A 22,772-nucleotide genomic window follows, 5' to 3' on the forward strand; every position below is an offset into this window, starting at 1 on the left:
CGCCTCGTGGCCCGGTCTGGTTTGTCTGTCTGGCTGTGGAGCTACAGACATGAGGCAAAGGAAGGAGTCTGACTTGGGTGGGGCGGGCGGGGCGTTCAGTGTGTGAGAGAAAATAGCCCCGCCACCTCTTCCTGCAAACAGGGTTGGACAGTAAGCGTGTTTTGCCTCGGCCATTAATCCTGCCGGCCGGAGTCCCAAAGCAAACACCGAGAACAGAGGAGTCTTCTTTCTGTCTTTATATTCCTTCCTTCTCTGTTTCCTTATGGCTGCCTTTTCATTTTCTCTGTTTCCCTGCTTCTCATTCCCTTCTCTCTGTTGCTATCGCTCCTTCATTTTACCGTCTTGGTGTGTGTGTGTGTGTGTGCTTGCGTGCCGTCCTCGCTCTGGTTCTCTATCGGTGCGTGCCGGTGCTGTGCTGCGCTGCCTGAGACGATGCCGGGGATATTTCTGTCAGCCTCTATTTATTTATTGATGGCGGTGCTGGTGAGAGTTCGTCTGCCTACACGCGTGCTGCCGTTAAGTGAAAGCGAGGTGCACCTTTCTCCTCTTCTTCATCTCCTCCGATCCATCCCACCTCCAGAGTAAACATTTGTCAACCTCTGTCCTAATCACGGCTCCCGGGGACGACCCCGGAAGTCTTAGCTCTTTGACCTCCGAATAGCTGGACAGGAACTTGCCGCGCGGCGCCCTCCGTCTCCGTCTCCGGCTCGTCTCCGGCTCGTCTCGTGCAGCGGATGAAAGGCCGGTGTCATTGAAATGGAAGTTTAAATCATCCCTGAAAGAGCAGCTCCCTGACGTCGCTGTCTCTGACATCAAGCTCTGAGCTGCACTGCCTGGCAACTGAAACAGTTCCTGGAAGCAAGAATGCAAATGGAGCACATTAATGTCAGATCCCATTGAATGTCAGGCCCCGCTGAACTCTGGGAGCCTGTCAGCTGCTGGTCCAGAGGTTGGAAGGTCCCACCGTGGCCGTTTATCGCCCCCTGTGTTCCAGGGACGGAGGGGGGAGGAGTCATGCATGGTTGAAAGAGTACCGTCTCATGGATGGGTGATCTTCTGTCATCCCTCACTCATCCTTGACATTTGCTGTCCCGCCTCCACGGCATCCTCCCGCTCTCTGGGTCTAAAGACTCCAACATTAGAGCCTGGAGCGGGACCAGTGATTAGAAGGGACAAACCTGTTTGCTGTAACAGGCCAGGAAGGCTCGCCTTGGTCCATCCGAGGTGTTAATCCGATCATCACCAGGTGAAAATCCAGATGTTTTTTGTCTGATGAGAACAAAGTCATCTTTATTTAAGCTTTTTTGAACAAGGATCGACATGTGGCACGAAGTCAGGGCTGTATCCTCGTCTCTTCTCTTCATAGACTGTTGGACAGTCTTTGGTGAAGATGATGGACCCCCCCCCCCCCCCCCCCCCCTCACACACAAACACTGTGGGTGTAAACGCTGCATGTGTTTGACACTTAATTCATTTTTTGTCATGTTTTGAAGCAAAGTTTTGAAGTGGAATTTGTCTGCATGCTGCCTTTGGGATGTTTGTCCCCCCCCCCCCCCCATGGCTGGTGCTCAGGAAGAATGCTCCGATGGGAATGCCTCTTCCTGCCTGGTCCTGCACACACACACACACACACACTAAAATATAACTGGGGTGCGTGGCTCAGGCTGGCATGAGCTCTGTCCCTGTTGGTGGTTAACTGTATGTCTTGTCTCTGATAGGCAGAGGACAGAGACAGAGGACGGATCAGGTCCATTGCTACAGTGAACAGGCTGAGGCTTTTTTCTCTTATTCTGTCTTCCCAGAGTGTTTACTCAGGTCATTTTCTCTATTACCACATTATACAGGATAATATATGGTAATTCCTGAACAGTTTCGAGCTAAAGACGTCTGACTTCAGCTTTTCAGCTCCACCATGTTGCTTTAGGCATTCTGGAATGTGCACCGCCTGACTGTAGCGCCCTGGCTGCTCTCTCTCTCTCTCTCTCTCTCTCTCTTTCCATTTTCCATATTCGCAGTATACCACCACTTCCTTCTCCCTTTTATCTTGCACCTTCCCGGCTCTGCAGAAATAAAATGTAGCGGTGCGAGCACAACGAAAGAGAGAGAGAGAGAGAGAGAGATAGAAGAAAGTGAGCAAGAGAATATGAAAGAATGCCAAAGAATAAGGAGGAGGTAGATATTGCTAACAAGGTTGCCAGAGACTCTTTTCATTTTTAATAGTCCCGTAGGAGGTCTGGCTGATAAAGTGTTATGTTATATTATTAAATCTTGGCAAAGTTTGAGCTGCAACAGAATCCAATAGTGGCAAGTGTGAAAGTGAGTCTGTAGGTTAGATAAACAGCAGCAGAATAAATGGACAGGCTTCGGTCAGCCTGTGAAGACGCACCTTTTGTTTCATCTTTTCTATTTAAAGTTTTGCCTTTTTTTGGCGATAAGTGAATATTAGCAGCAATGTCACTCAAGTTTTAGGAATCCGCCCTTCAAAAAACACAAGCGAGCTACACCAGGGAAGTTGTGTAAAAGCTCAGCGTCACGGAAGCTCAGGATGGCGTCGCGTTCAGGCTTTCGCAGGATGGCTTGAAATGAACGAGGACGACTAAATGAAGGATCTGAATTATATTATGAATTAAAAAGGTGGTTTTTGAGAAGTAGGAGTATATTGTATGTCTAAACCTACACGGGAAAAATGTTTGTACATATATGCAAATGCTAGGTGTCGAGTTACTGTGTTACATGTGCATACATAACACACATACATGTGCTTGATGTGTGTGTGTGTGTGTATGTGTTAACGGGAGCAGTCCGGGATTCTCCAGTGAGTACCTGAGGTACTCAATGCACTTACTTACGAGTCTTTTTGGGTGATGAATAGTTTATTGCATCTTTTTGTGGCACAAAGTTTCCTTCGACGTAGCCCAGACAGACGCTGTAAACATGTCGGTGTTCCACCACCGAGTATTTTTAAATGCAGGTGAGGCGGGTAAAAAAAAAGTGGCAGCGAAAGCGTTTAGGGATGTTTTGGTTTTGTTATGGAAGCGGAGAATCGTGCGCTACTGAGGTGGATCGCCCTTTGTGCTTGTTGAACGAGCCTTAGCCTTAAAGGTCAGCCGACACTCTTGCTCTTTAATTCTGAGGTACTGACGAGAGGACCTGTCACTTGCTGTTTCTGATTTATTTGGATGGATGGATGGATGCTGTGGTGATGTGTATGCAGGCTGCCTATCTAACAGCAGCAATCAGCAGCAGCATGGGGCCAACATTGAGGGTGTTTCAATTTGACTCCAATGACAGCAGGAAAAGTGCTGAATCTTTCAGGATGTGTTGACGTCTGCGTTTGTGGACGAGCGTCATCATCCTCTGTTCCTCCGGTGGCTTTACCCCCAACGACAACCGCCTAATGAGGGAGTGAAAGGCCACTGGTGGCGTGGGTGCGAGCTGTGTTTAAGTGCACTTGCGTGTGTGTGTGTAATTAAAGAGCAGTGCCAGCAGGGGGGACCTGAGTTAGAAAGGGTCACCAGAGCGAGCAGCAGGCCATCGTCGACCTTCGGTCATTATCTGAAGACACTGTCAGTAAAGGCGTCTCTGGGCTGTTCGCTTCTGTCTTTTCTCCTAACTAGCGTTGATTAATCTCGGAGGCGTGTTTAAACCTCCGTGAGTGTGTTCATCCTCGTGTTTGTTCGGCAGTGAACGGTTTTCATTATCATCATCTCTAATAGGATCAATGTTTAGTGAACTGAACTGAACTGAGTTATTCCTAAAGTATGGATTCTCAGTTTGATGAGCTTGGACGTTTGTCTTGTATTTATTTATTTATTTTGTATTGTTTCATCTGACATCTGATCTTGATCCCTCCCTCCCCAGGCTTTCGGCCAATGGAGACTTGCCACGTCGATATCACTTCGGTCGGTCTGTCATTTTTGCATATTTGCACATACATGGATGTGTGTTTCTACCATTTGCCCTCCATAGTGTGTTTCCCATCAGGTGGTGTGTGTGAATTGCCATAGGCAGCAGCCAGCAGGGGTAAAGGGAGGTGCTCCGGGGCATTGGGGGGGGGGCTATCCAGCCACAGTGCGTTTCCCCTAGGCAACCAGCTACCTGGGTGCTTAGGTAGCTGGGAGGCACCTCTGGGCTCCTGGGGGCTCTGATACAGGGAGGGGTGTGTGTGTGTGTGTGTGTGTTTGTTTGTATTTTCGCGTGTTCTGTGGGGGGATCCCAAGCAGATTTGTTTACCGGTAATTAATTCACCTGATTGGCATAACAGCCGCCGGAGCTATGGGACGACAAAGGCACATTAGTGTGTGTGTTTGCACGTGTACATGTGCAGGGAGCAGCTCCTGCCATGGAGGGCATCTTCATGTGAAAGGGTTGGGGGGGCCGGGTTCCTGACACGGCGACCCGACAGCCCTCCATCGATCAGAGCCGTCTGTCGGTCGGCTCGGCAGCCCGGCTCACGCGCTTCTGCCTCGCCGCTAATCTTTTAAGAGTTGACTTTACTGACAGCGTTATTGGAGCCCTTCAAGCCGAGGGGGGCGGAGGAGTAGGAGGGCTGTGACAGAAGGACAAATGGGGGGGAGCTGAGAGGAGAGGGCGACGGCGATGACAGGGGAGGAATTCCTCGTTTGGTTATGGAGATGAATCCGACAGCCTGTCAGTAAATCGGTCTACGGGCCATCAAATGGTCACACACAACGTCGCGACCTCGTCTTTATCAGCAAGCCGGTTTGTGCTTGTTGTGCAAATGGAAATGGAACATGCCCCCCCCCCCCCCCCCCGATTAAAGCTCAGCCTTTCCTTGCAGGCCTCTTTCACCAACACGTTTACTCCTACGGAAGCAGTATCTGCTTTGTCTTTTGTGTCGCCATGGAGCAGACTTTTAACCCGAACACATTGCTTCTGGCTGTGTTTGGGATAGAGTGTGTTTGTGTGTGCGTGTGTCTAGTGTGTGTGTGTGTGTGTGTGTGTGTGTGTGTGGCTCAGAGAGGATTGCACCATCGGTCCAGGCAGGTCGCCAGAAGCACAGGCTAGCACATCCACAGCTACAGTGTATTCCCTAACACAGGTCAGTTTCACTGTTGTGGTGGCCAACAGGTAGCGGTGTGTTGGCCTGCTTGTGTGGGCCCAGATAACAGCAGCTCCATTACCGCCCTGGAAGCTGAGGTCCGATCGGCGGCCAGATAGAGCCGCTCACGCTCCGTCTGCAGGCCGTCCAGCCGGGGGCGCTAAAGGGGAGCCGGCCCCTTTTGTTTAAGTAAATGACCTCCATAGGCAGAAATGAAAGCGATTATTGATAACGGGTAAAAAAAAAAAAAAGCTCATCTTCAAATCTCACTCATTTGAAGTATTTTGTTGTTTAACCCACTTACAAATACTATTTTTTAGCCTGCGGCTACAAGGATAGCCTGTGTAAACATTTTGTAGTTTAACAAAAGAGGTATTCCATGTTAATTAGCACTTAAGAGGTTCTGATACTGGGTTATTCTCGTGGACAGAGCCAGGCAACTGTTTGTTTTTTGTTGCAATACTCCTTTAAACTGATATAGTCCAGGATCTCCAAAGGATCCGGGAGCTTTTGCCTGTCAGGGTTTTTAGTTAAACAATCCAAAATCAGGGAGTTGGAAGCGAAAACAAACTATTCTTTACATATAACCAGAGATTAGCGCCACAGAGAACAGGCTTTTGAGAGATGAAATTAACAGAGAGATGGAGATTTTAAATTTTATTTTTTTTTCGATATGGGGGAGGAGCTATGGACAGATGCAGAATAAGACAGAGGGGGGTGTCGTATAGCGGTATCATCAATTAAAGCTGGCTCTGAGGGGTGGCATCTAACATTTAAGAATGTGATCAGCTCTAATGGTTTTAGGGAGGTGTCGATGGAGCGAGACGAGGAGGTGACGTGTGCATCGGGTTTGTTTGTGTGCAGAGAGAGAGAGAGAGAGAGAGAGAGAGGACGAGGGAGGCGGTGGCAAACAGGCCAGCTATCAAAAGCCACAGGCTGCTTTAAACTCCGTCTCTGTTTCTTCTCTCTCTCTCTCTCTCTCTCTCTCTCTCTCTGCTCTCCCTCGCTCTGCCTCCACTCCCTGGCCATGCTGATGATTGACGGCCTGAGGGTTTTAATGGGCACTGGAGAGCAGGAGCTGAGGTCGGGGTTGTCATGGCAACTAGGAGAAGGGGGCCTTTTGCTGCTGCTTCACCTGAGTTCTGTGGAGGCAAGGCTGAGGCAGCCAGCCACACACACACACAGACACACACACACACAAACTCGCCACACATATTTACACACCAGCTCCACTTCCATTCACTCCGCTCTCTCAGATGCCCTGTCGTTCATCCAGCCGTGTCTGTCTCTCTTCCTCCTCCCTTTTTCATTCCCATCCTCCTCTTCCCTTCCTTTTCTTTTGATAAATGCCTAGCTATACACCACAGCTGGTTATGTGTGTGTTCGTATGTGCGTAATATACTGTATTCAGCATTTTCTTTCTTTTTTCTGTCCTATTGTTCGATAACAGCTCACAATTACACATTTTATAGGGCCCGGCTGACAACCCAGATTGTATTTGCCGGGGATGTGAGGACTGTGACAATTACTCCCGGCCCAAAACATGCTTGACTCCAAAGGACCCAAACACAAAGAGCGATAATACCTTCTTAACGAGCAGCAGCCAATGAAAGCAGCCTCTTTTCTTCCTTCAGCCGAAAAAGTCAGGTCTCTCTCAACCTGACTTTAATAAATAAAGCTAATTTTTATATTGCAATAATTACGGCTGAGATCAGCGCATTTAATGAGCCGACACACAATTCACACACGATCCTGAGGCAATCACCCAAACAAGATCTGACCCCCCCCCCCCCTTTGATGCTGGCTATAACACGTGAATCCAGCGCCTACCAGGAGAGCCTCTCTTAGATATTTTTATTTGGCTTCTTTTCTCCAGAGATGACCTGTGAAGAAGGTCTGCAGGCATCATCGGGCCACAAATATTGCGAGCTGCGAGGACCCTAAAGAGGAAAAGGGCAGAAAAGTTGCCCTGCACCTCATGCAGATCCACAGCTAATGTGTATCAGCAGGCTTATAAATAACGACGCTCTTGACTTCCTGAAACACTCAGACCTCAGAGTACAGTCGGAGAGTCTTTGACAGGCTGCTCTTCGCTGCCTGACCTCTCATCTCCCTCTGAGAGATCCCTCGCTCTCTTCTTCTCACATTCTTCTCTTCTGCTTGCCAGATCCCTCTATCTGTTTGCGTCTGATGCAGCTACGTCACGCATTGTTTGCATTTTTATGATCCATCCTTCCTGTAATTCCCAAACTGGCTCCACTTTCTGACTGAGAATTGGTTCTCCGGGTAACTTTTTCCGCTTCCTCATCTCATCTTGTCGATGTCGCAGCGTTCAGATTAAGAAGTGAAGACCAAACAACCTACTGTCAGCCTCTCCGCCTCAAAAGAATCCCAGAGTGGGGGGGGGGGTCTCACATCTGTCGTCGCGCTGATGTTGAAAATCATTGGGATTGAGAACAGAGGTTGAGGGAACATTTTGGGGGCTTTAAACGTTGGTTTCACGTAGAGATAAAGTCTGTGGCACTGATTTACATTTTTCATCAATACAGAGTGGGTCCGAAATAATACAAGGAATTGGGACAAAATTCGCCGAAGCTCGGACTGAATGATGAACCTGGAAGCTTCTGCAGAGTGAACGATGTCTGGAACATCAAGGCTAAAATAAAAAACTTGAAAACTTGAAGCTAAAAGATAAAAATCAGAGAAATCATATGTTTGGTTCATTTTAATAAATGCAAAAACAAATATACGTCTGTCATGATGAAGGACATTGTTTTGAGAGGATCAGAGCGTTGAAGATGTCTCCGTGCGTCGCTACTGAGGAATACTTACAGCATTCTGTCCTTGTGTTGTCCTCAGAGTGCGGCCGCTGCTCCCAGTCCAGTGATGGGCAACATGCCACCCAATGATGGCATGCCAGGAGGACCCATGCCCCCGGGCTTCTTTCAGGTAAGGGAACATCCTCCTGACTCCATCCCTCAGCCTATCGTTCCGTCTCCTCCTCCTCTTGTAGCCTCCTTAGGTGTCCCATATGTCCACGCACAGGTATTAACTCCTGATGCTCTGCGTGAAACTGTCAAAAACTATCGAGCGACTCCTGCAGAGGTTTATGACGCATTGTGTTCTGCCCAAATATACGAACAGTCGCCTTAGCGGAGAGGAAAGGAGGCTATTTTCTGCGGTTTGTGACGCTTCATTAATTTCTCCTGTCATCGCTGTTCTCTTGAGACTGAGGTCGTCATGTGATCGCGCTCTGTTTCCATCACTTTCTGCTTTCTGCACACACTCACGCCTGATTTGACACTTGACACACATCAATAGTGACTCTTGAATTATCTGCCGATCCACAGACATTCCCTGGAATGGCAGAGGAACTGGAAATTGTATTTGCTGAAAACTGCTGGGCTACTGAAAGAAATGGATTAAAAAAAAAAAAAAAAAGAAGTTTTACATTTGTTTGAAATCCTAAAAGAATATTGTTATCAAGACAAGAGCAGCTCCTCAGAAAAATAACTCACAGCTGTTTGATTTTTCACATTCTGTTGTTGCCACATCAGACTTAAGTGTTATTTATATTTTCATACAAATAAAGGAGTAAATCTGTCTTAACTCTAGAATTAAAATTCAGTCTGTCGTCTCTTCAGTGTACTAACAGATAATAAACAGGTAATTTCCATCTATATAGATACTTTGCATTATCTTAATCAGTCAAACCTTTGTTCTGCCTGGTCAAAGGTGAGGACTTTGGCCTTCGGGAGGATATTAGAGCTTCCCCTTCAGGGATGTTGAGTTCAATTTTCACTCAATTCTGACAAAATCCACCAAGAGTTTATTTGAAGTTCATTCATTTTTCACTCTTCCCTTGTGAAGACAAACAAAATGTGAAATATTCCATAGTGCTCCTCGTGTTCTTGGTGAAGAAGAAGCACGCATTCGATCCTGTTGGAGGTTTAGCTCGCCTGATGTGTAAATAAATACAGTTTGGAACCGTATAGCTATTTGCCTGCTTCGTCTCATGCTGGTTGATGAAGCTGTATGTGTGTGTGTGTGTGTGTGTATGTGTGTGTGTGTGCGTGCCGTGGTTGTTGAGAATGCTAATGATGTACGAGCAGCAAGCAGGCGAGGGAGAAAGCTATCTGATGGTGTTGCATGAATGACATTGCGTTCCATAAATAGATCCTGTGTGCTTAGCAGACAGACAGACAGACAGACAGACAGACAGCATGAGCAGTGGGGAGAGCAACATTCACCCCGTTCTCCTCTCTTTGCTTAGCTCAGCTAATCTGGTCAGCAGCACATGCAACAGTAAGGAAAACACAAAGGTGTGAACAGAGAGCCTCCGTAACGCATACAATCCAGTGCCCCTCCCCATAATGCTGCAACACCTCTCCCCAAATCAGGCAGATGGTGTTGCAGGACAGTAGCGTATTAAAATGCACCGCAACATGTCCATATGGCATCTTTCAGCTTCAGCCGGAGCTGAAGCAGCGCGTGGATCCCGGGTAGCTGACGCTCGCTCCCCGGTGAACTGTTGGCTGCAGCTTCAAGCTTGTTCATTCTGTAGGGGTTTTATTTTTCTCCCCACATGCTGAGAGCTCACTCATGTGTTCACCTCAGCGCAGGTAAGGTCAGTCCGCACGCCACGCACGTGCATCAGACGCAAAACACTGAACTGTTAATTGTGTTTGATGTGGAAACATTTTCTCCAGGAGCAGAGACGTCTCGTCTTTACTCCGGGTCTCAGCTCCCCCCCCCTCGCTCTCCTCTCCCCTCTGTGCATCTGGCGTCCTTCTCCGTGACATTTCCTCACCCTCTCCCATCTCCCTTGGCTTTGGAAGTTTTATTTTCACACTTTCGGTGACACATGCCTATACTCACCGACTCTGTTGCGTGTGTGTGTGCGTGCGTGTGTGTGTGTGTGTGTGTGTGTGTGTGTTGCAGAAATTTTCCCAGTTTGCACTAGTGGGGGTAATTAACTTAGGTGACCCGAGCACTGTTATTGGCTGTGGTCCTGGGAGAGAAGGATGAGGGCCAAAGGAGGGATGGCGGAGGAAGAGGAGGAGGAGGTGGAGAGTGTTTGCTCGTGTGCCGTTTTAATATGTAGCTTGCTGGGAGTGAAAAAAACAACCTGGTTATTTAGGAACTTTATTGTTTGTGTTGTTTATGTCTCCGTGGTTACAAGTTGGGTTTAAGCTCATTCTCGGTGATGGATTTGTCCCAGATGTCTTTGTGACTGTCTTTCTTCAATGAGGAAAAAATACATCAGGAGTGTGATGAGTGTGTCTTCTTTATATTTGTGTCTTCGGTTGCATTATTTAAAGAAATACGCTTCACACACAGATGCAGGAAATGCGAATGAAGGCAAGACAAACTAATTCCAGTGAAGGATGGGCGAGACGCTCGTGCCTATAAGGGAATGTTTACAGCTGTTGCATTTATGTGGTTTAAAAAAGCCTGACGCTGGTCAGAAGAGTCGCGCTCTGCACCCAGACTCTACTTTCTATTTACTTTTCAAATTTCAAATACTTTGTTATTTTGTTACTGGCTCAATTGAAAAAGAGAAACGGAGAACATTAATCAGATAGGATGAAGGAGCCTTTATTTGTCAAGTATATAATTTAACCTGTAATAAGAAATACACCATTCAGATTGGTTGAATGTGTTGTTCTCTCAATCTAAAACAATTTATGTGGAGATATGATATTTTGGACAGTCCTACTATATAATTCTCCTCTCAGTTTAAAGTCCGTCGCTGCTGCATCATGGCCCTCTGGGGAGAACAAGCAAAGGGGGGGGGGGGGGGGGAGATGATGGGGGCTGTGAGCAGAGACAGACTTTAATGGCAGGGTGGTGGAGGAAAAGAAAGTGACATGGTGGAGGAGAAGCAAGGACACGGAGATGTCAGGGAAAAGTCTTTCGTTTTATGTTGGACTTAAATCTGCGATGTCAAAAATAACCGCTGACGAGAATGGCGGCAAGTCGACACGCTCACCTCGCGTCTGCCTCTCCACGAAGGGGAATGAAGTACATATCAGGAGAGTCTTAACGGTTCTCTGCAGGGTTCTTACAATACCTCCAATCATGGAGCAGATGTATAGACGACTGGACTGAATAACGATGAAAGGAGAAAGAAATCTGGAAGGAATCAGCATAAATACGAGTGTTAGGCTTCTTTCCAGGCTAAAGCAAATTAGATCAAATGTTCTCTTTAGATATTTTTTATGGCTCCTCTGACAAATAATGACCTAAAAATCTTTTTTCTTTTATTGATCTTTTTCTTTCATCTACACGTGGTATGTCAAATACTCCAATACTTCATGTTCTCCATTAAGTCTGGAAACCGGCTAGATTGAGACGTCTGCCTGTAAACCTGGAATGGCTCCGCTCGCTAAAATAATGTGCGGCGAACTCCAAGGCCGTCGCGTTTCATTGCAGCTTTACTGTTCAGCTCTTCAGACACAAAAGCAACAAAAATAAAAAGCACAACAAGTGGGTTTGGCTTTGATACATTTAAGAACAAGCCACCCGGGTCTCAAACACTGATCCTAAGAAGCTGTTCAAAGCAGCCACATGGGCGATTAAGAGAGATTCCATTGTACGAATGGAAGGCTCCAACATTTAAAACGTTTCGCTTGTAACCCTAACCCCCCGCCGATGAGACAATCTGTCTTTGACCCTTTTTATTATCGCTGCTTATTCTTGAGAGGACAGTAAGAGCAGATCCTCCTTCAATCAGAAGCCCTTGGAACTGAGAGCCAAGTCTTTATCAGAGATGTTCTCCCGCCATCGTCTGCCTTGTGTTCGCTGATAGACTTGGAAACGTGCTGGCGTGTCCTTTCACTTAAAGCTGGTAGCCTTAGCCTTTGTCTGCAGTGCAACCTCCGAGCAGCGTGTTCCACATGTATCTATTTCGAGATACACAAGCGAAGCCCCCCCCCACCCCCCGGAACTTCAGCCGAACATCCCTCTCAGCTGAGGAGTGGATCGCGGATCTATATGAATCATTTGGTGTCACACTAACGTGTTTAAAAACGGCTGTCAGCGTTTTCACCGCCGTCCTCTGGGAGAAAACACTCCAGATAGCGTGCCGCCATCCCAGAGCTGACGTGTTGCCATGCTCCATAGCATGAGCTAGCAGGAGACCTACTGCTGCTCTCTCTGGAGTATTAGCCAGGAATGGAAGTGTGTGTGTGTGTGTGTGTGTGTGTGTGTGGTGCTGTTCCTCCTCCTGGCTTTGTTTGTTGTGTTCAGTGATGCAGGCTGCTTTGTGTTCTCACTCTCTGCTTGTGCGTGCGTGTGTGTGCGTGTGTGTGTGTGTGTGTGTGTCCAGCAGTTTGACTGCAGTTACACACTGCCCTCTAGTGTTAGGAGCCTTAATAGAAAAAGAGAAGTGCGATGACTGGTTCTCCTCCGTCTCTCTCTCTCTCTCTCTCTCTCTCTCTCTGTTAGTGGTCCATCAGGGGCAATGTGTGGCTCTTCCTTAAGCTGAAGTGAGTGGTGGGGAGGCGAGGGGCTGCGCTGATGGGTTGGTGGTACTGTGCCAAGCTGTTATCTCCTTAGCTGGGTAGAAAATGATTTTATTAATTGCTTCATTTAACGCTCCCCGTGCCCCCCCCCCCCCCCCCCCCCCCTCCCCCCCTCCTTCCTCCCCTCTCCTCCAGATATTACACAAACAACACCCGGCAAACGCACTGGAACACGGTCCGACCGAGCCACTTTTCAAACTCGCCCTGCGTGCACCTCTGTGGCTGCTGAAATGCTCTCTCTCTCTCTCTCTCTCTCTCTCTCCCCGCCTTTCTCTGCAGGGACCTGTAGAGAGAACAGTACGGCCATAAAGGCCATATGCTGGCCCATTCAGATGTAATAGCAGGAAGGCCCACAGAGGCCCAGCCAGAGGAGCTATGCTCCATTATGGCACGTTACAGGGAGGAACAAGAGAGGAGCGCAGTGTGTGTGTGTGTGTGTGTGTGTGTGTGTGTGTGTGTGTGTGTGTGTGTGTGTGTTATCTACATCGCAGGGAAAACATGTGTTCACACACCAATGTTTTAGGGACTAAGCTTCCATTTAGGTACAAAATGACAAACTATTAGTTTTTAGTGCTAACTATTTAGGTGGAGGTAGGTTATTGTTACGGTTACAGCCAATCAGATGTCGTCCTGAGTGAGTAGAAACTCTGTGTGTGTGTGTGTGTGTGTGGGTGTGTGTGCGTTTGTGTTAAGAGGAGCTCCTCACTGCTGCAGCTGGATCAGTGCAGCCAGATCCCGCGGGGGGGGGGGTTCTTGTTAGACACACAAACAGACACACACTGGCACGGCAACAACAATAACCTCTGAGGTCAGACAGCGCTAAGAGTTGAATTGGTGTGTGTGAACCTGCTGCGAGGCGAGAGCGTGCCGGGACAGCTGGCGTCAGCCACCCAAAACACAGTGGCGCCGTTACAAGTGCCGTAGCTGTGCCAAACGCACCCGAAGGACACTGTACGTACGATGAAACGAGTAATTGTAACATTTTTCAACCTGATTATTGACTGGCTTTACGTTGTAGAGTTCGAGGCTGTGTTGACAGTGGGGCTATTTTTAGGATGAGTAGAACCTCATCCACCCTGTCTCAAAATCACAGGGAGCCCCACTGCGACTGAACACCACCCTTTTTTACAGAGGGTTCTGAATGCATGAATAAATATGGGTTCCCATGTTTATACATCTCATCTCTGCCAAAAGCTCTGCTCTCATACATCGTAGCAGGCGTTGCAGTGGCGTCACATCTGCGCCAGCAGGAATGCACTGGCTTCATGTTGTCATTCGGTCGTGTTTATTTTCCCAGCGTGGCAGCGCCCACAAGTTCCTGGTGCTCGACACTTCACCATCCCACCCGTGCCAGCGGAGCACTCACACAGGGAGGGTGGGAAAGTGCGGCTGCTGAACGCTGATCCGCCCTGCAAGGACACTCTGAGATGGATCTGATGACTGCAGCAACTTTTGAAACCAGTGTCTCATTTTTCTCCAAACAAAACTTTTGTGATCATTTTTTGTCTGGACGTCATACTGTAGTAATATAAATGTTGCACAGGAAGTAATACATCAAATACTTCCTGGTTTTTTTGGCATTGTTAATTTATTTAAGTTGTCATTTGGACTGTTAATGAGATGCAGGAACAATTTCAATGCTAAATTTAAAAAAAGCGTAGGATTATTTATTTATACATTTTATTGAAAAAAAAAAACAATTATTCATAAATTGATAACAGGAATAATCAAAGACAATTATTTTTAGGTCTCAGTGACGCGACTCCAAATCTATACCATAGCTTTTTAAAACTTTCACCTCGATTGCAATTAATGAATGATTAATCCTGCTGCCAAACATCTCTAGCAAGATCTTTACTCTAAATATGTTGAACTATGAACATGCATATTGACACCGGAGAGAGTTTATAGGGTATAAATCAATAAAGGATGGGTACATTCTAGCCTTATTGCATTCTATAATGGGTAATTCCCTCATTTTAGGGTCCATGTAAGGCAAAATTTTTATTTGAAAACACATTAAATACGCACTCAGCTGCGTGACTCACACCTGTGATATTACCTGATAGCAGAGTGCCTGATGGAGGCCCTGGGAATCAAGCAGATAAGGCTGCTGTGGTAGTGGGTGGTCCTCTCTCAGTACTGATATTCAGGTAAGACGTGCTCCCTGCCTGAGCGGCAGCTGCTGGAGTCAGATGAGCCAGCCATAGCAGGGGGACCTGGAGGTCAAAGTTCAAACTGTATTCTCTTTAATGTGCTTAACGCAGTGTTTGCTCTGAGAGATTAACTGGAGAAATACCACATTCACTCAGAATTCAATCTGCAGTTCACACCCCAGGGACTGAGTCGTCGCTACAGAAATGGCACGCTGTTATTTCTGACCTGCGACGTGCTTTAATGACGTCGCATCAGGTTCGAATCTTCTGTAGCGTGAGCACCAAAATCAGATTTGAATTTGCCCTGGGCTTGGCCCTCTGCAGATACCAGTGACAGATCTTGTTTCGTGCATTCACTAATGATGATGCAGAATAGATATAATTACGCAGTAATTATACACACTTATATTGGGCATGTTGTAATTATTGTCTGGTTGTAATAGCAATTAAGCCCGGGTGGGCCAAGTGAACTTGTGGGGCAGAAACAAACATTAATAGATTTTTAGCATCGTCTATCTGCCCGTCAGGTTTTCATAAACATCATGTTAGTCCACCACCTTGGATGACAAAGAGCGCCACTCTATTTAGCAAAAGCATTATCGTCTCCTTTACTCCAACATCTCCCCCAACAACGGGGGGGGGGAAGCCCTCGTGGTGTGCCGGACCCCGCCTTAACAAGACTCCACAGTTATGTATCACCGCAGGCCTGTTCCGCGGCCTGTAGGGCTGTTGGTCAGACCTTCCCAGTCACACAGAGAAACACAGGACGGGGCTGTAAGGTGAATGGAAACGCTTTATGAATCACGGCTTGCTGTTAATCTCTATCAGACATCATGTGCATAACTGTGACATACACCAGACGCACTGCGTTGCTGATCCAGCTGCTCATGTGCAGCCATAGTATCCTGCAGACCACCCAGACATGTAAGGAGGATGGTGTTCAATTTTATATGCCCCCCCCCGGTTTGCATGATGGTCGGGGTTAGGGTGACAAGATTGATCCCTGCTTCATTCATGAAACTATATATGGAAGTCATGGAATCCAGTTCAAACACTGTCTAAAAAAAAACAGGAACGTAGTTAACTTCTTCAATAGAGCTTACAGTACTGTACAAGTAGCAACTAATAGCCTACAAAACGTTCTGGACGGATCTTGATGACATTTTCCGGAAATATTGGGAATGTTAACAGGAACAGATGATTCAACTGGTGAGAAGAAGAAGACTAAAGTCCTTTCCCTGAATGTCCTCTGCTGATCGCTGTGAAAACCGGACATTATTTGAATTTATCAAATGCATTATTGCAGCACATTTTTGACATCTTGAACTTTCTTCATCAGGGCCCTCCCGGATCCCAGCCTTCCCCTCACGCACAGCCTCCACCTCACAATCCCAGCAATCCCATGATGGGACCTCACGGGCAGGTAAGAGGAAATGGTTACTGCCAGCTCTCTGCTGCTGTAGTGTCGTTTCCAACCGATACCCACACTCTTTCTCACTTCCTCACCCCGGCACTTATCACCCATTGTCCATTAATAGACCATTAATATTGCAGCATGGCCTGCCGTGGTGCAATACATGCACAGACCCAGAGGAGAGGAGAGGAGAGGAGAGGAGAGGACCACAAGGGCTAGCTGGGATTATATAACTCCTCTTCCATGTGTCCTAAAAGCACACATTTACTCCGACACATAAAACATACATTCATAATAACCAATGAAAAACTCCTATCACACCTGCAGTCGGTTCAGCGTCTTTCCGCTTGATGCAAAATAACTGAATGAAGTTGTGAATGAATCTTATTCACCTGACGCTGAAAATCGGGCTCATTGGTATCTCTAGTTGCAGCAGCGTTCTCTCGCAGGCAAATCCTGTCAGTGGCGTTTTAGATTATTCACTAGTTTTGCTCTGGCTCTGTCTTGACCAGCCAGTCCTCGCCACATCGCCTCCGAAGCGTCTGTGTGGATGGTGCGTTCGGGCTCTTGCTATAAGCCTCTCTATCCAGGCTGCACCGGCATCTGGTGACACAGAAAGTGTCCGGCACAGATAGAGCTGCACATAATAGGGAAACGCTGTGTTATGAAACCTCCTTGTTGGACTTCACCCCTCCATATGTCTGTCATGTTCCCTATTCTGCTTCACCACCCTCTCTTTCACATTGTTCTTCCTGTTCGTTTCTCTCTTATCTGTCTTCCTCTACCTTTATCCTAATGGATTTTTCAACCTGAGGTCTCACTTTCACTTCCTTTTGTTTGCAAATATCATAAAATTATAATACAGTGCATTGTTCTTCTGCACAATAGCTCCCCCTGCTGACTTGTAGAGGAAAACACCTCAATGCTGGATCGTAGACTTCAGAGATTCTGGTCGAACAGACAAAATAATTTATGGAGAACAACTCCTGCTTCTAGAAAGCAGATTTGCATAAAAATATGAATGAATGAAACATTTCATTTTGGCTGATTGAATTACCATAATGTTAGTATTCTGCACCGATTTTGTACCTTTAAAAAAAAACACCTATCAGGTGGGAGGGCAGCAATAATGGTTGTTGTTTTGCAGCTTGAATTGGACACTGAGCTAATAATGAAAATGGCATGCAGGGATGCCGTGGCGATTTGTGTATTTTAGAAGTCATGCTTTCTATCCTTCATCTTCTCGCTTGTCCTCAGAAATCCAACAAATGACTTTGCCTGTAAATAAACATTGATGTAACTTAATTAACACCTGGACCACATTTGATTTTCTACTCAATAGCGCCATTGTACCAATAGCTCAAACTGGCCAGTTCGAGTAAGGAAGTGTTTCTTGTATATGATCCTATTTTAGGCTGCCAGAACAGCTAACGCCATGATCATCCTGAAACACACTAAACGTTGCCCTTCATCTGTCCTTCTTGCAGCCATTCATGTCTCCACGGTACCCAGGCGGCCCAAGGCCCTCCCTCCGTATGCCAAATCAGCCTCCCGGGAGCATCCCGGGATCACAGCCTCTCTTGCCTAACAGCCTCGACCAAACCAGACCTCAAGGTATTTAAAACCAGGCGGCCATATTTAATGATGCTGCACTCACTGGTTTCTGTACGTATGGAGTGCATATTCATCTAAAGTTGCTTCTCTGTGTGATCACCACAGGACATCCAAACATGGGCGGTCCAATGAGAATGAATCCCCCCCGAGGCATGGGAGGCATGGGCCCACAGGTAGTTACCGGTTTGTCCCTCAAACAGAAGCACAGAGCGCAGCACACACGATGACGGCAGCATCCTTCAGCAGTACCGGCTGCAGATACCCAACATTTGGTGCTTTTACTGTCAGTTCATGGACCAGCCTAATGTTTGGTTACCGTTCATTGACTGACTGTAAAAACCTGTTTTTTTGTGGAATGATTCTGTATTGCTCATAAGATGCTTAAACAACAGTGTCTTTTTGAATCCCCGTTACCAGACAGCTGCTTCACTCTGCACCAAACCAGCCTTCCGCTCCACATCACCTCACACAAAGACACACGCATACACACTCTTCTCTCTCTCTCTCTCTCTCTGTGCCCTCGGCCTCTCTCTGTGCCACCCTGGCTCGGCGACTTTGGCAGCGAGCGTACCGGCAGCTGGTGTGGCATCTGCTCGACAAGTGTAATCATCTGCTGAACAAAACTCTTCCTCTGAGTGAAGCTGCTCTCTGGCCTTCCCCTGAGTCGCTCGCTCTTTTTTGTCTGTTTTATCATTCACGCACACACAGACGCATAACCGTGGACACGCATGTAGCGCCAGCCAGCCAAACCTGCCTGCTGGGGCAGCCATGAAGCCATACACGCAAACACAAAGGAGGGCACGCATACATGCACAGAGATGCACAACGCAGAGACAGACACGAGCACCGCACACACAGCTGTCCATTTTTACAAGCAGATCCGACATCACATAATTAAACACCAGTTAATGAGCGACATTATCGGCGCTGACCTTCATTAAGATGCAAACCTTCAGAGCGAGCAGGTGTGAGGCGATGCTCTTACTGCGTGCTTCTTTTTGTGCAGAACTACGGCGGCGGGATGAGGCCTCCTCCAAACTCCATGGGGCAAGGGATGCCAGGCATGAACATGTAAGTGAGTTTACAAAGGGAAAGGCTTTGCAGCTTTTCTGTGAGGAGTTTGCATGGTCTCCCCGTGTCTGCGTGGGTTCTCTCCGGGTTCTCCGGCTTCCTCCCATCACCAGAAATAAGCAAATTAGGTGAATTGGTTACACTAAGTTTCTTCATCTTTCTCTGTGCCTCCCCAGGGGTCCCGGCGGTAGAGGTCCGTGGCCAAATCCCAACAGCAACTCAGTGAGTTGCGTTCGCCTCCATCTTTATCTCCTACATGTCTGAATGTGTTCACAATAGCTCGTGTTTGATTTCACCTCGCCGCTGTTCTCTCCACAGATAGCGTATTCATCTTCATCTCCAGGCAACTATGTGGTAAGTGTCACATCTTTGACTCGTGTTCGGCTATGGGCCATGAATTACCTGTCACGCAGTGATACCTAACAGGCACACTAACATCTAGATGCTCGCAGCACTCACTCCTTTTCCTCCGTCTTGCTTCTTCACCCCCAGGGCCCCCCCGGGGGAGGTGGCCCACCAGGAACTCCCATCATGCCGAGCCCTGGAGGTGAGTTATTCGTTTCAGTTTGCCTTCTGATTTCTGCTTTTTTTTTCTCCAGTGTTCATTGATCAAGTGCTCTGTCTAAAAAACAAACAAACTCTGTTTCATACACGTCTCCCTTTGAAATAGCGGCGATAGGATTTAAATATGAATCAAAAATAGTGTCAAGAATTCAAGTGTTAAAGAGTAGTTTCAAAACCAGATTTGGATGTCTCTGGCCTGCCGTCTGGCCTGCCAATGTAGAAACAGGGAAGCAGAAGCATATCTCTGCGATCAAATGAGTGCTCATCTTCCATTTGTCCCATCAGTCTAATGTCTCTGTGGACAATTATCAGAGAGCGAAACACTCAGCTGGTATCCTGTTGATGTTCTGCTTCGGTCTGTCTGCGTACAACTTCCTTTTGTGCACGTGATTAATTATTGATTTACATACCTCAACTGTGACACCTTTGAACAGGAGACACTCACACTCATATGTACAGCGAGAAAACACACAGTATTACCATTCATCCTCCCAGACCAAGGTCACCTCATCCTTAGATTGGTTTATAAATTATAATATTATCTAATAATAATAATAACAATTGGGCGCTCGGGCCTAATAATAATAATAATAGTAGTAATATTACAGTAGTAGTAGTAGTAAATGTAATAGCACAAAGCAGTCCAAGGCAGGCATGCTAGGCAATAAGCTCAGCAAAGTCTTGCAGCTAACGGTAACTCAAGCCAGTATGGATGCTTGATTATTGATCTCACTGCTTTACTGATGAATTGCTTTCTCTGATTACGATGGTCAGACTTAGGTAGTCGAGCATAGACCACCTGGCAAAGCGCTTACGATCTGTCCAGGCATCCTCTCCCACCCGGCTGCTCATGTAGAGGAGGTAAAACCTGCTTCTGTTGAACCAGGTTTTTCTTTTCCTGGGTTGTGTCCAAGTTATCACATCTGTGTTGCTGAGACAGATCAGCTCAGAGACACCCGGAGACGCCACGTGTTTACCAGGGAAACTAAAGCTCACGCTCTGCTGTATCAGCACCACTGCTGCGTGTTTGTTTGACAAACCAGCCACAAGAAAAACACGGACAGAGCCAGAGAATATAGACGCCGCGCTTTACTGAGACTGCTAACCTATAGACGCTCAGAATAAATGTTTTCCAGGGTCAGCAGAGTCTCTCTGGAAGCATTGGATGTGGGAGCAGCAGTGTGAGGACTCGCACTCTCCTTTACTGTGTTCTGACTTTAAATATACAACTGCTATTTATTCATAGATTCAACAAACTCAAGTGAAAACATCTACACAATGATGAATCCTATTGGCCCTGGCGGAAACAGACCTAATGTAAGTTTGAGTAATTCTGAATTAGAGGCGATGGCTTCAGTGTTTCTATTTCTCTGTGTGATGTACGTGATGCTGTGGTACCCAGCTATGGATACGGATAACTTACACATTTGTATTGTTGCTTGTGAATAGTTCCCAATGGGACCAGGTCCTGATGGGCCTATGGGCGGAATGGGTGCTATGGAGCAGCATCATATGAACGGATCACTAGGTGAGCAGCCAAAGATAGTCTGCTGCCCTCTTATGGCTTTTAAAGGAAGTCTTCCCCCCTTCTCCTGATAATAATTTAGGTTTCTTCTTTTTCCATTTCTGCTTGCAGGTTCTGGTGACATGGATGGGTTGCCAAAGGTATAACTGTCTGTCTGTCTCTCTGTCAATCATCTGTGTGTCTGCTTGTAAGGATTTACACATTCTTATTGTTTCTATTAAAATCATGTTGTTGTAGAATTCTCCCAACAACATGGCAGGCATGAACAACCCTCCCGGCACTCCACGGGATGATGGGGAGATGGCAGGCAACTTTTTAAACCCATTCCAAAGTGAAAGTGTGAGTATCAAGGGAAATAACAAACTGCTTATGATTAAACTGTAAGACTTTTTAAAAATATTTTACAAATAAAGAAATAAGCACAAATTAGACGTTTAATTGCTTAGTTATGCAGATCATCGGGACAAATATCCACTGGTAGCTCAGACTCAATTGCAGGACAAAAAAAATGTGAATCGTATACACCTGCAAACTGGAGGTCTGTGCGAATTCCTTTTAGCCTCAGTCAAATGTTTGGAGAAAACATTTTGCAAAGACGAGACTTTACTTTGGTGAAACACTAACCTGTGCTAAAAAAAAAAAAAAAAAAAAAACAGAATGTATTTCTTGGGAAACTGTCTCGGCGCTAAATCGAGCTGATTACCAGTCATTTATCATATTGTCATTTTCCCCAAATGTATCCCACACACACACACACACACAGCATGCAAAAACACAAGCATGCAACAGAAGCACACTTGACTTCTCTGGTGCATGAAGTGTTTGACGACTACATTTTGCAACAGCATCTTCACTGTGATCTGGAATTCCATAACATTTTCTCCTTGGGCTGGACTCTGCTTTGCTTGCTGCTGGTTTACTGACATAGCAATTCAATTAGAAAGAATGAATTGTTACGGGTAATGGATGCTTCTCAAGGCTGTTTTTCTGGATATGGCACTTAGCTTATTTAGTTGAATTGCTTTAATCTTGTTCTGGGTAGTATATTAAGTTCCATATACCTAGTTTTTGGCTTATCTTTTCCCTCCCTCTTTTCTCTCTCTTTGCAGTATTCACCCAACATGACGATGAGTGTGTGATTTTTTATTTTATTTTATGTTTTATTTCTTTTTCATCTCCCTTTATGCAAATCTCACTCTCCCATCCGCCCGGTGTGTCTTGCATTACCCTCCTCCCTCCTTTCCCACCTGTTCCTCTTCCTGGATGGTGTATGCTGTGTCCCTCAGCCCTTGGGGATGCCCTTGGAAAGCAGGACTCCGCTCAAGGTCCCCCATCCCAATGCCTGTAAAATGGGTGTAAGAACATGAAAATGCCTCCAAACAACTGGATGGATCTCTTCTTCGCTTCTCTTCGCCTGCCGGGCCTTGAAACAGGCCCTGGGACAGTATAAGAGCCCCAATCTGCTCCAAGCCTGTCTCTCTCCCCAAACCCAAAACCTGCCCTCATCAGTGGCGTCATATAATGCCGATTTGAACTCACGCAGGGATGCAGGGGCTGAAAACTCAAAACTCAAAAACTCCTGGGTTGGCGTGAATGCTACAGAAAAGAGAGAGAGAGATGAACTGATAATTTTATTTTAGGGAAAGAATGATTTTCATTTTTTCTGTTGGGAATATTATTATTATAATTTTCATAATTGATATTATTCTACTAATGTAGTTATGATTTCCTGTAAAGGGCACATTTTTATCTCAGCAGCAGCATCAACGGCAATGGAATAAGCACACACTCAAAAAAATGCACAATGATTTTCTGTTTACACGATTTCTGTTTGTTTGTT

The 22,772-nt window shown here is 46.5% G+C and overlaps 1 protein-coding gene across 1 annotated transcript; it reads left to right on the top strand.

Annotated features, from left to right (window-relative positions):
- The first annotated feature begins 7,927 nt into the window (after positions 1-7,927).
- ssbp4 (single stranded DNA binding protein 4) lies at positions 7,928-22,071 on the top strand. The gene is made up of 13 exons (XM_068743073.1): positions 7,928-8,011; positions 16,084-16,167; positions 17,646-17,772; positions 17,878-17,945; positions 18,779-18,843; positions 19,020-19,065; positions 19,162-19,197; positions 19,336-19,390; positions 20,654-20,724; positions 20,857-20,935; positions 21,044-21,072; positions 21,170-21,271; positions 22,042-22,071. The coding sequence occupies exons 1-13, from the start codon at positions 7,949-7,951 to the stop codon at positions 22,069-22,071; spliced, it is 855 nt and encodes a 284-aa protein (XP_068599174.1). The 5' UTR covers positions 7,928-7,948.
- The last annotated feature ends 701 nt before the right edge of the window (positions 22,072-22,772 follow it).

This window comes from Brachionichthys hirsutus, chromosome 9 (genome assembly GCF_040956055.1).
Source record: "Brachionichthys hirsutus isolate HB-005 chromosome 9, CSIRO-AGI_Bhir_v1, whole genome shotgun sequence".
NCBI lineage: Eukaryota > Metazoa > Chordata > Actinopteri > Lophiiformes > Brachionichthyidae > Brachionichthys > Brachionichthys hirsutus.